The 18,838-nt window shown below is 31.4% G+C and overlaps 1 protein-coding gene across 1 annotated transcript; it reads left to right on the top strand.

Moving 5' to 3' along the window:
- The first annotated feature begins 7,795 nt into the window (after nucleotides 1-7,795).
- LOC137820964 (tubulin beta chain) lies at nucleotides 7,796-11,413 on the top strand. Its single transcript, XM_068625323.1, has 3 exons — nucleotides 7,796-8,597; nucleotides 10,128-10,397; nucleotides 10,489-11,413. Exons 1-3 carry the CDS (start codon nucleotides 8,198-8,200, stop codon nucleotides 11,166-11,168), a joined length of 1,350 nt encoding a protein of 449 aa, XP_068481424.1. The 5' UTR covers nucleotides 7,796-8,197; the 3' UTR covers nucleotides 11,169-11,413.
- Nucleotides 11,414-18,838: the final 7,425 nt, after the last annotated feature.

Raw genomic sequence — 18,838 nt, 5'->3', positions numbered from 1 at the left:
GAGAATATACCGTTGGATTCATTCTTCTTATATTATTAGGTAAATTCCTATACCTTATAACCTATGATATGCATCCTTTTTTTTAATTACCATTCATTTAACTCAAATTTATTGTATAGTTCTATCAAGTAACACTGTTACTATTGTATAAAATTAATTGAATCATAAATCATATATTACACAATCATTCATTATTTTGGTGAAACTTTTTTTTATTGTTGATAATAAAGAGTATGCTTTGTTTGGATTGAAGAGTAGAAAGTCAAAGGTGTCGAAGAGTAATGTTTTGTTTGGATTAAAGAGTGGAAATGAGGGAGTGGATTTGAGATGATTTGAAGAGAAAGTGTAAAGAAAGTTTGGATGTTTGGATTAAGGTAAATAAAGTGAAAAATGTGGGAAAAGTTTATGAAAGTTTTTGAGTGGTATGATGAATGAGATTGAAGTTCTATTTTTTTTTAATTGATAAAAATGTAAATTTACAAATTTATCCTTATATTTACAAATTGTTAAAAAAATAATTTTACTTATTTATTTATTTATAAATTATAATTATTTTAATTAAAATTTACTTAAATATTTATAATTATAAATATTTGATAATAACTTATTTTTATATTAAATAACATTCTTATTTTTATCTTTAATTTTTAATTAATAATTATTATATAAATTTATTTCTTTATTATTAAAAAATACATTTATTATTATTATTTATATTTATAATTTATTATATATATATAATATAATTAATTATTTTATTTTATAATAATTTTTTTTATAATTTTAATTATATTTTTATATTTAAATTGTAATTGTACTTTAAATAAAAATTTGAATTTAAAATGAAAAGGATAAAAAAAGTAAATTAAAATTAATTAATTAAATAAATATATACTTATACAACTTTCTTCGCATTCCTAAAATTTTTCATTGTTTCGATTTGTGTGTTTTCTACGTAAACAGTAGAATTTAATTTTTCTTCGCTTTTCTTCTTCTTAATACAAACGAGGCTTAAAAGTGTGAAGATTTGAAAAGAAAGTGTGAGAAAGTTGAGGGTGTTTAAATTGTAATATGTTGAGATGAATGTGTCAAGCTTATTCAAGATTGTGAGTAATGTGATTGTTGGAGATCCCACATCGACTAGAGATTAGAGTCTTTCATTGTATATAACACGCGACTAGACATCGCCTTCGCTGTCCACAATTTAAGCCAATTCATATCTGCACCCACAACTCATCATGTCTCCCGTCTTTTGCATTACCTCAAAGGCACCCCTGGTGAAGGACTATATTTTTCTCGTGGGTGCAAACCTCAACCTTATGAGCCGTATGAGCCGGTTTTATGGGGTTGAGTTAGGCTTAAAGTCCATTTCGTAATATGGTATCAGAGCCATTTCGAGCTTATCCTAGCGAGTATTTGTGTTGGGCCTATCGTGTCACCCACTATCGGGCCGCTATCGGACCACCCATAATATATAGTCCCACGCACGAGTTGGTAGTCTCGGCGTGAGGGGTGTGTTGGAGATCCCACATCGACTAGAGATTAGAGCCTTTGATTGTATATAAGTGGGTGCAAACCTCAACCATATGAGTCGGTTTTATGGGGTTGAGTTAGGCTTAAAGTCCACTTCGTAATAGTGATAGTTGTATTTTTTTTAATTTTATTTAAATGTATAAAATATAAGTTTACAAATTTTCTCTTATCTTTAAAATATTTAAATAATAAATATGAAATATTTTATAAAATTTAGTTTAACTAAAATATACAAGTCTCTTATCATAACATAATTTTTTTTTTTAAATATGATGAATGTGATCGAATTTTTTTTTTCACAAATTCATTTAATATATAAAGAATTAATTAATTAATTTATATAATTAATATTATTTTTTATATAAATAATTATATTATATTTTTATTATTATTAATAGTTAATACAAATAAAATAAAATAAAAATAAATAATAATAATATTGTTATTATTATCTATTAAAATTATTTGATTTATATTTATTATCATTATTTTAAAAATATATTTTAGTTAATATTATTATTTAAAATTTTATTATTATTTTAAATTAAATTTAAATATTATTATTATTTTAATATTTATATTATTACTATTATTATTATAAATAAATTTATATCATTATTATTATTTATTATATTATTATATTATAAAATAATGTTATATTATAAATTATATACATAATCGATTGTATATAATATATAATAGATTATGTATATAATTTTATAACATAATTGATTAGGTTAATATATATATATATATATATAATATAATATAATCGATTATCTATTATATATAATTGATTATATATATAAACTTTATAATTTAATTAATTATTTTTATATTATTTTTTAGAATATATATAGGTATTTTTATTTTATTAAAAATATATTTAATATTTTTACTTTTATTATTAATATTTTAAATTTTATTGGATATGTACAGTTTATTTAAAATAAAATTAAAAAAGTTTAAATGATTTTAATTAATATTTATTATCATTATTTCAAAAAATTATTTTTATTAATAATATTAATTTTAAATATTATTATTATATAAATATTTATATTATTAATGTAGTTAATATTTTATTAATATATATAATTTTTTATTTTTTATTTTTAAATAAAAGCTTTCATGTTAGGTATCACTATGCCACTTAAGATCTCAGCTAGGCTGACATCTCAAGTAACAACAATCATTTACCATCACATGAAAAAAATATTATTAAACCAAAAAAAAAAGAAATAAAAATACAAAAATACGGGGGGACTAGACCAAAACCCATGTGTTAACAAAAACGATACATAGATAGACTATACTTATTCATAAAGAATTCTAAGAACAGACAAGGTGGAAGCCTATTATACCAAAGAAAAGGTTCTCTATGAAAAAATCCTAAATTAGCCAACTTATCAGCACACTCATTTCCTTCACGAAAAATATGAGTAACTGTAAACCTAATTTTCCCACAGTAATTAAGACAGGCATTCCATCGATTACGAAGCATCCAAGGAACATTTGTCCTAGCAGTAAACGCAACACAAACCAAAGCAGAATCACATTCCAGCCAGACATTAGTAAGCCCCATCTTTTGAGCTTCCTCCATAGCATGTATAACCCCATAAAACTCAGCAACCAGAACAGTCTGAACTTCAAGAAACGCAGAAAAAGCTCCAATAAATTCCCCCATACTCCCACAAAAAATACCTCCGCAAGTAGCAAGACCAGGATATCCCCTAGCAGCCCCATCAGTGTTAATTTTTACTCAGTTTGGTGAAGGAAACTCCCATCTAATAGGAAGAGGACGTAGAACTTTACCAGTACGAGTGTTAATACCAAAAAACTTTAGCACATTGAAATCAAACATATCATTCATTGAAGCTTTATATAGTGGATATAATTTTTATTTTATTATAATTATATTTTATATTTTTATAATTAATTTTTTTACAATTTTAGTTATATTTTCTTATGTTTTATTATATGTGGAGTGGATAGTGAATAAAATAGATACAAAGGTACTTGTTTGATTAATTAATAACAAATTTCATAAACAAAAACAATGACTATCTGACTTTCTCTCTTCTCCTCTTATGCTCTGCAATGGTGAGAAGAGACTTTCAGCTTCTATCAATTCACTCCCCCACTTCCAAATAGGGGGTGCACCGTCACCAGGAATAATGCACCTCCTGATCCAAACAAGTCGTAAATGTGATGTTGTTATAGAAAGACCACGAACATCTATGTCACTAATTTGGATTTTGATATTGTATTTTAAGTTCAAGACTCTCTTGAATTGTATTTGTTTATTTGGAGTTTAAGTTTTAAAATAAATACATTTAATTATTTTTTAAAATTATCTAAATTTTAGGTGGATGTTATTTATATTAATAATATAATTTTTGTGTTTGATATTAATATGTATAATTATTATTTTCAGATTTTATATTATGTCATGCTCATTATGTATGATAATATAATGATTTTGTTTTCATGGTTATGGCGTATATTTGGATTTTGGTAGTAGTTCTCAAATTAGAAAATAATAGATTGAAAAGAAAAGAAAAACCAAAAATCTATTTGTTTAAATTAAGTAATTCAATTATTTTAACTCGTCAATTTTATATAACAACTAGCTTTACAAAAGATTTATAAGTTAATAAGTTAATCTATTATATCAAAAAATTTAAGTTAAGAATTTATTAATTAGTAGATAACTTATCTAAGGAGATATAGTTTATCTATACCTATATATATATATACCTATATATATATATGGGGATTCCCATTATGATTGGTTTTGGTTGTACATAAATTTGTTTCTATTTTATTTTTATTATTAATATTTTATTTTATTGTTTTATTTTGACTATTTCATTATTTTATAATTACTTAAATTTAAAACTAAAAAAAAAGAGTTAATATTAAATTTGAAAGAAATTATTTGAAAAATGTGCACTATATTTATTTTTAAAAAAAATGAGTTAAATAAAACTTTGAAGTGAAATGTAATTTGATGGGCAACACCGTACAAAAAAAAATTAAAAAAACATTGAGAAAAGTGTAAGAAAAAAAAACTAAAACGTAAAAAAAGAACAAGAAGAAACATAAAAAAATTGTTGTCATTATTGATGTGGACGTCAATGAGGTGATGAATGCGTGACATTGTTGCGGAGGAGAGGAAAAAATTAAAAAATATATATTTTCTTAAGATTTGTTACTGAAATTTTTCATCTTATTTTTTCTTATTGTTCTTTTTCTTAATTTTATATTAGTAATAAATCAAAATCAGTGATTTACAAGTCTTGAAAATGAAACAAATGACATAATTGTTTTAATATAATTATATTTATTGTGTTATAAATTTAAATTTGTTTAATATATTTTTTATTGTAACTTAATTATTAAAATTGTATGTTAAAACTCAAACATGATAAGAGAAAATGTTTCTACCTTATTGTTTATGAGTAATATTTAATATTTAGAAGATATAAATGCATATATTATTATAATAATAATAATGATAATAATAATAATAATAATAATAATAATAATAATAATAATAATAATAATAATAATAATAATAATAATAATAATAATAATAGTAAAAAATTGGATATACAAACATTGCCCCTGTATTTCAGTTAGTAAATTGTAAACTAATTTAAAAGATAATTTGATCAAATATACTTTTATTTTAATTATTTAAAAAGAGTTCATGCTATGACATCTTTTTTCTTACTAAATATTAATTTTAACACCTCTTATTATTTGTTACATCTCACTATATTAATTAAATTTGTGTCATAAACAGATGAAATGATTAACTTTATATAACACAATCATTTTAATACACTATAGTACGCACCCTTTTGAATTTAGATAATTAAACACAAGGAACTAAAATTCTAGTTCAGACAATTAGAGTAAGGATTAAATTATATTTTAATGTTTAGATATATAGTAGCTTGTTTGGAATGGAGGACAAATAAAGAGGACGAAGAATACTTTATGCAATATTTTATTTATTTATTAACATTTAAGGACTTACTATAAAATATACCATTTTTTAACTACTAAAAAGACCATACAGCCTTTAATAAAACAATGTATTTCATCATCTCTAAAAATAATATATATATAAAATTACTAAACTTATTCTCCACGATATTATTGTCTAATAGTGCAATAATTATTTTTTTAAAAGTATCATGAGAGAGAGTTTAAAGTTTATATAACCATATCTTCAAGTTAAATTTTAAAATCTATAAATAAAAAATTAAATAATTTTACTTTTCATTTATCAAAATTTATCATGACTCTAAAATCTAAAATTTTATGTTTTTTTAATTTATTTTTCTGATAAACTTCTTTCTTCTTTTATTTCTTGAAATCTACAAATTATAAGATAATTAAGATGAGGTGTAACTCAATAAATAGATTCGTGTTTAAAGCAAACTTTTTTTCCTCTCTTAGAATTTTAACTTCTCATTTTTATTTTGTTTGTACACTGTCCTAACATAGTCACGTGTATGCTTTAACTATAAAATGCAAATATTTGTTAGTTTGACACCATGATGATATGTTTATTTGTTAGATTTAACTTCCAGAAAGTAGTATAGAGAATATATGAACATCTTAAATTTGTCTTTTTTTTTCTTAAGTAGATTTGTTGGAGTGTAAGATGTTTCTAAATGAGGAAAATTAGTACTGGAATATGAAATGAGTTATGATAATATAAAATAAATTACTAAAAGGTTATGTATAGGTCAAATGAAAAATGTTGATGATGTTATTATTTGAAAATTTATTCGAATTATGGAATTGGATTAGATATTTTAATGGTTTAGTTGTTTGAATTAAATATAATGGGCTAATAAAAGTGTATGTTTGAACTAAATAAGTTTTATTTTGACACTTTTTATGTTTAAGTGTATGAATATTGTCAAAATAATGTGTTTTTTTTTCATTCAAGTTGTAATTTAAAGTTTGAGTGAAAACGAATTATATGAATTTTCTCTCATTTAAAAAAAATGTCATTTAAGTATCCAAGAGTTATTATAATAGTAAGTTTTGTTATTATAACATTTAAATGACGATAAAATCATATAAAATTACTTTCATACTCAAGAGACTTGTTTTTAATCTAGCATTCAATCTCATTGTTTTAAATGACTATTAAAATAATTTGAGCCTTATGCATTGTTTAATTGAATTTAAGTGAGTTTATTTGATGAAATATGGTTGATTGTGATATGATTTGAAAAAATAGTACTTGTTAAGGAAAGATTGCTGAACTAGTTGTGCATAACATAACATACTAACTTAAATAATTAAAGAAAATATTCAAATTCTATTGATAAGTTAAGTCATAAAGATAAAAATATGAGATGAGAAGAATCCATAAGAGCTTTTTAGCATTTCATTAAGAATAAGAAGTTATTATTTGATAAATGTGTGAGAAACTATTTTGTTGTATAATAATTATCCATGTAAAAATATGTTTGCCATGTAAATAACGTATATATGAAAAAGGTTTAGTTTCTAAATTCAAACTTAATATAAGATTTTGTAGTATATCATGTATTTATAAGAACATTTGTTAAAGTGAACATACAGAAAAAAATGTAATTATTGTAAATTAAAAAAAATACTATTTTTTTTATCAGCAATTAAAAAAAATTATTTTAGGAGTGATCAACCCTTATATATGAACTTAATGATAACCTTTCTCATTATACTTACTCTCAAGTCTGTCTATACAGAACTCTCCTAACTAATTCAGAAGAAAACATCCGAGGAAAAATAATCATACGACCTAAATAAACACATAGTGAGATTATTCAAAAGAAAAATACTAATGCATTCATGATAATAACATACATTAAAATTTATTATTAAATAATATATTAATAAATAACTAAGTGTATGTTTGGGAGTTCCCGTATTCCATTATAAATCCTAAAATCACATTGTAAATTTGAAAATTTGGAAGGAATTATTTTGTGTGTAAGAATAGGAATAAAAGAAGTTAGATAATGTCTAAATACAAAATTAAAAAAAAAACTAGAAAATGAATTGTGTAATTAAATTCTTACATAAAGCATAATTGGACCTAAAACAGATTCAACAGATTCACACATTTTATACTATACAACAAGAGAGTTGAGATTATGTTGAAAGAGGGCGAATTTAAGTGAATATTGTTTGAAAGAGAAAAAAAAAAAGAGAGTATATGGTTTGTATTTATACTGTATATCTATTTATAGAATAGAAAGAAAATTATGATTGGGTGTGAGAATGGATTTGATCTGAATAGAAAATGCACCGAATATAGGCAATCATGGATGGGTAAGAATGTAAATTTTGAAGGAAGAAGTGGGGTCCGAGGGATAACGTGAAGGAAGTTATGCGCTGGTATGGTTGGTAGCGGTAACATGGCTGTCACCCTTGGAGAATGAACGGCACAGGATACCTCACTCGAAAACAAAATATCCCGCCCTCCATTATTACCATCTTAACCTCCGAATATCCCTCTCTCCTCTCTCACCCATTCCATAAATCACTGCACTCTCCTCATCGCATCGCACTGCATTTCATCTCGTTTCCCTCCCACCGCCAAACAAACTCCAAACCCTAAATCTCTCTTTCTCCCTTCCTCGGAACCATGAGAGAGATCCTGCACGTCCAGGGAGGCCAATGCGGCAACCAAATCGGTTCCAAATTCTGGGAGGTCATCTGCGACGAGCACGGCATAGATCCCACCGGAAAGTACAACGGTCTTGGAAACTCCGATATCCAACTCGAGAGGATCAATGTCTATTACAACGAGGCCTCTGGCGGAAGGTACGTTCCTAGAGCCGTGCTTATGGATCTCGAACCTGGAACCATGGACAGCATCAGATCTGGCCCCTACGGCAAGATCTTCCGACCTGATAACTTTGTCTTCGGCCAGTCCGGCGCCGGTAACAATTGGGCGAAAGGTCATTACACCGAAGGCGCTGAGTTGATCGACTCCGTTCTCGACGTCGTTCGCAAAGAGGCTGAAAACTGTGATTGCTTGCAAGGTATATTTTCATTCACATTTCTTTACTTCCTATTTCAAACCTTCACTTATAGTCTCTGCATTTAACCTCGTTCAATTTGAGCGAGTTCATTTTTGTATGTCTTTCTATTTTCGAATGACTTAATGCTCGAGTGAGGACGGATCTTCAGATCTGTATAGTTTATGTGTTGACGTTTCTGCTGGTTTTATAATGCCGTTGGTTGCCATTGATTCGAACTTTTTTTATTTATTTTTTTCAAAAACTGTATCGTTCGAACGTGATTCTATTGTCATTAGAATAGACGGTTATGGATCTGAGTTTCTCTCCGTCTTATGGACGACGACGACTTAGATATGAATGACAACGGATTTTTAGCTTAAGAGATGAATGGAGCATAAGATCCAGCATTCCAAATAAGTCGCAATGGAAGAATGAGTATGGTGAAATTGTTTATGTATCTGGTGCTATGAGATCCAATGTACATGTTCAACTCAACCTGCATAAAAAACTGCTGTTAGTTTTCGCTCCATTGTTGTTTACAACGGGTTTAAGACTTCCGTACTCTTCACTTTGTGCAATGACTGTGGTTTAGGGACCAGTCATATGTGTTTTTTGTGTCTTGATGAGTGGACCCTATATATTGAATCCTAGACACAATTGTTGAACATCGAGCCGCACTTCCCGGTTACTTGAATGCGAGGGAAAGGGAAATATACTCTTCTTGTTTTATAATCGTTCATTTTTTTGTAGATCTATCATAATCAAAGAATAATACAGTAGATCTGGAGTTGTATTAGTGTGTCAGGAATTAGGATTTTTTTGTCATCTTTCTACTGCAATAATTGCTTTCTTGAATCTCAATTATTTATTTTATTTTATATTTCATGTTGACATTATGCAATTGGATTGCTTGTTTTTGGGAGAATATGACTGGGTGAGCTGTTAAATGTGTGACCCCTGTTGTCTAGAATGACGACAGGTAGGGACCATCTTATCTTTTTTATCTTCTTATTAAATAAATAAAACTTTATGAAATCTGGTTACTTTCTCAAATAAGAAACTGTTTAAATTGTTATTTTGAAAGTACGTATTCAAATTAGACCTTTAATTCCGGGAGCAAGTTGCTGCAGTATATTAATTTACCCCTTGCATCTGAATTCATAGATTGAATTTGAAAACACCTGCATACTAGCAATGCAGATTCATGAAACAAGTTTTGTTTAATTTTGTTCTGCTGTGAGTTACTACTTAGCCAATTGATAATATTAATCTAGGAAGCATGAATCTTTACAATGATTTCAGAGAAAAACACAATTGTCTTGGATCGGGTTGTGCTAATAATGCAACTGTTTTCAAGCTTCCTTAACCCTTCCATGACAGACAAAAGAATGTGGTTGGTATGCTTTCATGGTCTTGTAATGGGGCTTCAGTTGGAATTGAATTTAATTGAAATGCTGCCATGTGGAATGTCATTTGTCTCATACTTGATACCTGCTGCCGGGAATCTGATTTTGTTTCACTAATGCTAAAAGTCAAATTTAATTTCCTCAGGTTTTCAAGTTTGTCACTCTCTTGGAGGAGGCACAGGTTCTGGCATGGGAACACTGTTGATATCAAAGATTAGGGAGGAATACCCAGACCGAATGATGCTCACTTTCTCTGTTTTCCCATCTCCTAAGGTTTCTGACACTGTTGTGGAGCCGTACAATGCCACTTTATCTGTACACCAACTGGTTGAAAATGCAGATGAGTGCATGGTTCTTGATAATGAAGCTCTTTATGACATTTGCTTTAGGACATTGAAACTCAGCACCCCTAGCTGTAAGCATTGTCTTGTAGTGACGCATTTGTTCTCAGATTAGGCATACAATTAATAACTTTTGCTGATTTATCTCCTCGTGGTTAATTGCAGTCGGCGATCTCAACCATCTTATTTCTGCAACCATGAGTGGGGTTACATGTTGTCTGAGGTTTCCTGGACAACTGAACTCTGACCTCAGGAAGCTGGCTGTCAATCTGATTCCATTTCCCCGTCTTCACTTCTTTATGGTGGGGTTTGCACCTCTCACTTCCCGTGGGTCTCAGCAGTATGTCTCCCTTACGGTCCCAGAGCTGACTCAGCAAATGTGGGATGCCAAAAATATGATGTGTGCTGCTGATCCTCGACATGGCCGATACTTGACTGCCTCTGCTATGTTCAGGGGAAAGATGAGCACCAAAGAGGTGGATGAACAGATGATCAATGTTCAGAACAAGAACTCGTCATACTTTGTTGAATGGATTCCCAACAATGTGAAGTCCAGTGTGTGTGATATTCCTCCCAAGAATTTAAAGATGTCATCCACTTTTATTGGGAACTCAACATCAATTCAAGAGATGTTTAGGAGGGTGAGTGAGCAGTTCACTGCTATGTACAGGCGCAAGGCCTTTTTGCATTGGTACACTGGGGAAGGAATGGACGAGATGGAGTTCACAGAGGCAGAGAGCAATATGAATGATTTGGTGGCGGAGTACCAGCAGTACCAAGATGCAACTGCAGATGAGGATGAAGAATTTGATGAAGAAGCTGAGGAAGACCAGTATGAGCATTAGCTGGATCAAGCTTAGGCTATGCCTTATGGTAAACTACCAGTGCCCGATCTACCTTTGCTGCTATTCGTGTATCTACAGCCATATGAGCTTTTCACTTTCATTCCCATTTATCTGTTCTTACATTTTGCCAATTTCGTTGTTAAATGTACTGCTTTTGAATTGTTTGGAATGTGCGCGGTGAGACAATAGTCAATTATTCTATCTGTTTATCCAAAAGTTTCAACTCACTATTAATTATTTTTTAATTTAGTGCCTATTTCTACTCAATTTCCAAGAATTTACTTAAAATGTACTCAAAAGTTTATTTTGCACTGGCACGCAATCATGATATGGTGCGCTTCTGTAATTGTTTTAAATATCATATTTTCGAGGACATTCAGTTAACTGTAAATTTATTGATTGATTATGTTTAAATATTATTTTTTTTGAAAACATATTATTGTTGTCACAAATGGAAGAATAGTAAGATCAAATAAAACAACAAAAATAAATTTTAATATAAAAGAACTTATATTTCTGGGTTTGTGTTGCATAATCAGTTGTATAAAGAATTAGAATATAAAGTTTTAATTTGAAGTAGAATACCAATTTTATTTTGACAGACTTCTAATAATGGAGAAGGGGTAGTAGTGGCGGTGAAAAGGGTAATGATTGGATGATAAAAGTAATGGTAGTGAAATAACAATTAATTTGTCTGTTTTAGCTCTACATGTTACCAAAACCAAAGTTAAATTTTGTCTGTCACTTGAATTTTGTCTTTCGTTCTTCCCAAGAGTGTTTGGTGAAGAAAAGCGGTAATTATTCTATTCTATCATTTACTCCATTACTCATTGTTGAATCATCATTAGTTATTATTGTTTAGAAAGTCACCTCGTCCTTTAGACTTTTAAATCGATACTGTATTTACCCAAAAAAAATTGTTGACTTGAGAAAAATGATTTTAGACATAAATCGAACTCAATTTAAAGTATGATAAAGGCAACTAGAGTTAACCCTCATGCTATGAACCTAATTCACTCTATATCCAAATGCCTTCACATATGCAAGTAAGCAACGTGGCATCCTAATGGGTCCGTTTCCTACTGAAGATTCCGTTCGGGACTCTCGTGATTCCTCGTAACAATTATGAGATCATTAATCTTGTTTTATGAAGGTTGTTGTTTTATTCTTGTCCATCTTAGTCACGCATAAATTTTTTCCTTACCTGAAGACCATGTATCCTTTCCGCACTTATTTCCAATAAACAAAGATAATTAAGGTAGTTTATGCAATGTTTGAATAAAAGTTTCAAATTTTTAATTATCTTTTTATTCATTTTCTAAGAAGTTTCTTATGAGTTTAATTCACAAATCATTACATGTTACTCTGTAAATGTATTTCCTAAGAAGTTATATATTTGTCGAAAATGCTCTACATGTATAAAAACTATAACTTTAACTTTATTTAATTGTCTCCTTTTATCTTATAATAAATATGTTTCTCTTTTGTTTTTTTTAATGTTTTATATTAGGAAGTTTAATCCTGTTGTATCAATATCTTTTATGTTTTTAATCATAATTATATTACAGGCTTGTTAGTTCTTAACCATAGTTTGGCGGTTACAGTTTTGTTATCAAGAATAATTATCTATTCTTTGTATATATAAAGGACTCCGATACTTGACACTGTAAACAGTAGACATATATACTTAACAAATAAATAAATTAATATTTTAATTATTTTAATTTTGTTTTTTAATTCAAAATATTATAATATTATTATAAAGGTTGTTGAATAGTATTATTTACTGTACAGTGTCAACCAAACTTTTTCCATATATAAATACACATTGTATACTTTGTACCAATGTGGATGTCGGGGCTTAAGTAATATGATCCACTTTATACACAATTTGTTGCTGTGTTGGTAGTTTTTTATTTCTTCAAAGTTCTTTCTCTCCTACGTGTGCTCCGTCGATTGGGGTACCTACGATTGCACTCCAATGCTCAAGTCAGCGCTAGTGATTAGTCTGTTCTTCTAGGATATGAAAAACGTACATTTTCCCCTTTCAGAAGTCTCTTTTATAGGTTGACTTGGGCCTTCACTCACGTGGACCAGATAACCAGTTTGTCAAGACATGTGTAGTGGTCAGGTCGTGTGTAGTGACTTCCTGATATTACAGAAGTGCGTTTCGAAGTGTCCTTAACTCATTCAACGTTGGTTATAACTGTTTTCTTATCACGTACTTATTACATTATATTATTAATTATGTTTGCAGTCGGGATCCTACCTTAATAATAATATTTTTCCAAACAACCAACTACGTCTTCTAGATTTTTTTTAACTAATACCACATATGGGTACCTTAAGTATTAGTTCTATTCAAGGTCACATTTTTTTCTAAAATGTTGTTGATGATTACAGCTGAGTTCTGAAAGATAATTTGACGATCATTAAAAGCGATTGAGTTCTGAGAATGACAAACAGTTTTATCTTCATGATTTTTTTTATTTTTTTTAAATAATGATATTTTACACACAAAAATGACGCAACAAATTGGAATTATTGAAAGTAAATATCAACCTATTCTTAATGTGTGTCATGCATTACTTTTTCGAGCTAAACTTACACAAACAAATTTTGTCCTTCCCCTCTTCAATACGCAATTCACATTATTAATCACTTTTCCAATCTCTTTTTATATCTCAAAAATCACCCTTTGAGATGGTTTATAACTGGAAACTTGACCTCACTACACTAAAAGTTTTTGGGTGCTTGGCGTCTTGCAACCACTTTATCTTCCGGGAGAACCCAACTTGATCGTCGTGCATCTAAATGCTTTTTTCTAGACTAGAAAAATGTACCAAAGGTTTTCTTCTTTTGAACTCCGATAAGGAGAATGAACCCACTATTTTTTCTAATCCTTTTCCAAAAACTACTTTCTCACACGGGTCCACCTCTATATCTCTAGATACACGTTTACCCTGTTCCGAGACCATTATTTGTACAGATGAGCCTATTTTTCTCCTATAAACATTTGTCATATTCCAACTGCTACTTTCTCAACACCTCAATTACCCTCTTCAAACACCACTAATGATGCATGTCAAGTCATTATTCCTCAGAGAAGGGTCTCAACCACAATTAGAAAACCCATACAAGAATATTATTGTGAAAATCTTCCTTCTTCTTCAACTGCACTTAATTGTCTTTATCCTCTTTCTTGTTGCTTATAATAATTGTTCTTCTTCTCACACTTTTTGTCTTTATATTTCTGCACAACATGAGTCTGCATCCTTTAAGGAAGCCAACTAAAACAGTTTTGTAACTTGAACATTTTCATTCATTTTCCTTTGATTCTTTATTGGCTTTCGCCATACCTTTAAAGTTTGCGAAAAACATTTTAAAAAAAATCACTCTCCTCTTGTTTTAGGCCTACAATTCTAACATATTGCACCCAACCTATTCAAGGAGGGTCGCCCCAAAAGCAAGTTGTATGCAGAGGATGCATTGACGACGATGTACTTGACAGTAATCCTTCTGGCTTCATATGAAAAGATTGTCCTCAACTCAACGTATCCTCGAACCTCCACCTGGTCTCCTGCAAAGCTGACGACCAGACAACCATCATAAGGCTTTAGCTGATCGGGGGATATTTGCAAATTTGTAAGCGTTTTTCAGAACATCACATCTATGTCGATCGGGACTTTGTGAACCTTCTTTGCTACCGTGACAACAAATATCACTATTGGGTCGTCCTCGTGGGGAGACACATCTTCGAGGTCGGAACTGGTGAAGCAAAGGGAGGGCTCTGTGGGATGGTAAGACCTCCTTGTACCTAGGGACATCACCGCTCGCTGATAAATGCCTAATTTCAGTAATATTTCATATTAAAATATAGGCACTTATGAGGATTTATTGCTAATTTACATATAAATTAATCCTTAATTTATGAATTTATACCTTTTTACATTTTTTATGAGCTTTATTTGTTGAATAAAAGCATTTTATTCCCAAATTTGGTGTTAATTGCAGATTTTTAGGGAAGATTGAATATTTAGAGTAAAAGAAAATAATTTGAGACAAAAAGATAAAGCTGGAAGGTCCCAGAATGGAAGAGTAAAAGATAAATTTGGGTCTTTTTTATGTTTTATCATTTAGCCCATTAGCGTGACACAGGAAGCAACCTAAACCTAGAAAGCTAGGATAAATAGAGGGCTAGAGGCTCAACCCTAGTGTGCCAGATTGAATTGTAACCCAATTGGGAGAATGGAATGTGCTAGAAGTATGCGTGACTAATTCTACCCTTTGGGATTAGGAGTAATCTGCTCAAACTCTTATGTATTGAGGTGATATCTTATATATTAATATTCAATTCTTGATTGATTATTGGTATTGTTGTTTTAATTTTAATTTTCCGTGACAAATTGAGAATCTTAAATCTGACCGAGAGGTATTTTTAGGGTTTGGACCCAAACAACACTACTTAACATATTTGAGTGCTAGGGATAAACTTCAAATGTTAAATTCCATTAACGTCTGAGATTCCTTCTAAGTTGTTCTTATAATTATGCGAGGGATCGATAGTTAGGGAACATTCTTAAGGATTTTATATGCGAGAAATTGATATAAATGATTTTTATACGGGCATCAATTTCAATCGAAGAACTTAATATTGACATGCTAATCAAAATACATAAGAGTGAGAAAGATGAAACCTAATCCCTATTTTTCCAACTTGAAGCAACCAATTCTTTGGTTGTTTTCTTATTGATCAGTGCCAACATAATAATTAACTCTTTTTATTGTTTTTTTTTTTATATTTAGTGATTATTGTACTCGATAATTCACTGTTTCTTGTGGGATTGATATCCGTCCTTAGGGACAATTATTACTTCTGGCAAATGCGGTGCACTTCCCGTAAAAAGTCACCACTCGCACATATTGTTTGCTTTTGGAGGTTTAGTTTCCACCCCACAGAATCCTCTTGCGATGGTGTTCAAGTCCCCATGGATTAGGGTTTCGTGTGTCTAATTCGTGGTTGTAGCCTCTCCTTTTGGTTCCTCCTGCCTCAAGGTATTCCTTCAAAAAATCCTCTTTGACTAAACTAGCCAATTGGTAACTTAGGGTTATGCATTGTTCGATGTTGTGCCCAAATGCCCTGTGGAAGTTGCACCAAGCATCTCTTCGCGATCCCAATAATTGATCAGTCTTTTGGGGAAACTTCAGCTTGTCCGCTACTTTTGGCATGTTTATGAGCTTTTTGCAGGATACTCAGAATCTGTCTAATCATCGTCTCCTCCCTGGTCTTCGCCTTAGGCTCATCCTTCTTGGCGACATATGGGACATACCTCAGATTCGTCCTCTTCTCGGTACGTGCTTCATTACTCCTCATGGAACGATCTCAATTGCTTTCCTTGTGCCTGGGTTGCTGCGATCGTGAGCTACCATCTTCTTGAGCATGACCTCTTTAATCTTGATATGGGCAGTAGCTCGTTCACGCACCTCATATAACATCTCTGCTGAATTCTTGATTAGTGAATCGCTAAATGGGCTTGTTGTTATCCCTTGTACGAAAGCAACGACCACCATCTCTTCATCCTCGGTTCGAAGCCTTATTGAGACTGCACAAAATCTATTCAAGTATCCTTTGAGAGACTTCCATTCGCTCTGTCTAACATTGAATGGATCACACAGTCGTGGGGGTTGACTTTATTAGCTGAGAATTGCTCTTTAAACATTCTAGAGAATTGAGGGAAGGAGGTTATGTGTCCATCTGGGATCCCACTAAACCATTGCAGGATTTTCCATGTGAATGTTCCCATGAGCATCTTACATCGAATTGCATCAAACTCCCTAGAAATGATCATCTGAGCCTTGAACACCTTTAGATGACTTTCAGGATCTTCTACACTAGAGAAAATGGCAATCTTGGGTGCTATGTAATGGGGTGGCACAGGCTCGTCCATGATTTGCTGAGAGAACGGCTTGGGGTCATCCATCGATGAAAAATTTGGGGGGAACGTTCCCGGGACATCGACCCAATCGGTGCAAGCTCCTCCGCAGTTCCTCGTTGGTCTTGCACAACTCATCATTGGCTTGTGCATGCTCCTCCATAGTTATTCGGGAGGCCTCAATCTCTGTTATAAGGCAATCTCGAAGGCGCTCTTGGTCAGCTTGATCATCTGCTCTTAGTCGTTCTTGCTCGGTCTTGACTTCTTCTCTAATTCCCTTATGCTCCCGTTGATATTCTTCGATTGCTTCCTGGAGGACCCTTATGGCCTCCATGATTTGTTGCAAGGCGGGGGCCTCGCTTCCTTCAGATCCCATCGGTCCTTGCCTCGTGTTCCTCATTACGTGAAATGCTTAGTTGCAAATGTGGGTGTGATCAAGTTTTATCGGGCCCCATGGTGAGCACCAAATGTTCTCGTCGGCTAACTTTGATCGATCTCCTAGATAAGCTCCGGTTTGACTTGTCTATTCGTGATGCTCCGAGATGTTGATCTTTGGGACAAATTGGGTTTTACTTGTTTATCACACTCCGACGATAAAGTCAGTGAGAACATTCAAACTATAAAATCTGTTTCAGCTTAAAGTATTCAAAAATGCGTACCTTTACTGAGGGTCTCAAACCCCTTTTGTAGACATTCTGATGGAGGAAGGCCCAAGCTCACCACAATATGAAAGCCAAGCTTCCAAGACCAAGACCGTCTAGCCTTCCAAAAGGAGCGTCTAGCCTCACAAGGAGCGTCTAGCCTCACAAAGGGAGCGTCTAGCCATGATGAGGAGCGTCTAGGCCAAGGCTACATGAGGAGCATCTATGAAGAGTCCTAGACCGTCTAGCTTCACACACACAAGGGCCAAAGCTACGGTTTGGGAGAGAAGAGGCTTTGTTGCATAAAAGGCCCATTAGGGGTACTTAGTAAAATAGGTAGTGTAGAAAGAACTTTGTGAAGGAAACCTTCTAGAACCTAGGGTTGTGTGGCCGGTCATTGCATGGCACATGGCTTAGAATTTAGATTTAATTTTGGTTTTCTTTTCCTTAGAAATGTAGCTTAACATTTAAGCCCAAATAGCCTATAAATAGGAAGGCTATCTCTTTGTATTTGACAAGTTTATTTGAATATTGTTATGCTGCCCATTTTGTGCACTAGCTATACTTCTCCTAGAAATCTAGGCTATAAAGTTCACTCCCTTCACCTTTCTTCATAGAGCTGGCCGAACCTCTCTAATTCATACTCATCATGCACCTTCAAAGCCATCACAACTCCTAGGAGGGCTTTGTTTCACTCACCCATTGCTTCCGCATCCATTTTACTACTTTGATTCAAGAAGAACACATGAAATGCCATCATTTGGTATCATGAGCTTTTGGTTCTTCAAGATGAGTAGCTTGTCTTTTTAATTTCAGTTCTTCTTTATTTCATCTTTGTCATTTCAATTCCTTACTTGTCTTGCTGTTTTTATATTTTTAATTTGTTCTTGGTGTGCTTTGTGGAAGATCCAACCCAAGCACTCTTGTTCATTTGATCTTGAACAAGTTCTTGTGCAATTTGTGATAGGATTCCATACACCTTTGTGTTGCTATTTTGTTTTAGGCTTTGAGTCTTTATTGCTTTCATTATTTTGCTTCATATTATGCTTTGAGTCTTTAATTTTCTGAATCTATACATGTTTTGTCAAGTCATGTT

This window comes from Phaseolus vulgaris, chromosome 9 (genome assembly GCF_000499845.2).
Source record: "Phaseolus vulgaris cultivar G19833 chromosome 9, P. vulgaris v2.0, whole genome shotgun sequence".
NCBI lineage: Eukaryota > Viridiplantae > Streptophyta > Magnoliopsida > Fabales > Fabaceae > Phaseolus > Phaseolus vulgaris.
The sequence above is the reverse complement of the archived record's forward strand: the minus strand, read 5'-3'. Positions and strand labels throughout refer to the sequence as shown.

Bases quoted from the DNA above. Each gene is read 5' to 3' on its own strand.
- LOC137820964 (XM_068625323.1), top strand. From the start codon at position 8,198: ATGAGAGAGATCCTGCACGTCCAGGGAGGCCAATGCGGCAACCAAATC. The intron at 8,598-10,127 runs GTATATTTTCAT...TAATTTCCTCAG, and splicing joins AAACTGTGATTGCTTGCAAG to GTTTTCAAGTTTGTCACTCT. The intron at 10,398-10,488 runs GTAAGCATTGTC...GGTTAATTGCAG, and splicing joins GAAACTCAGCACCCCTAGCT to TCGGCGATCTCAACCATCTT.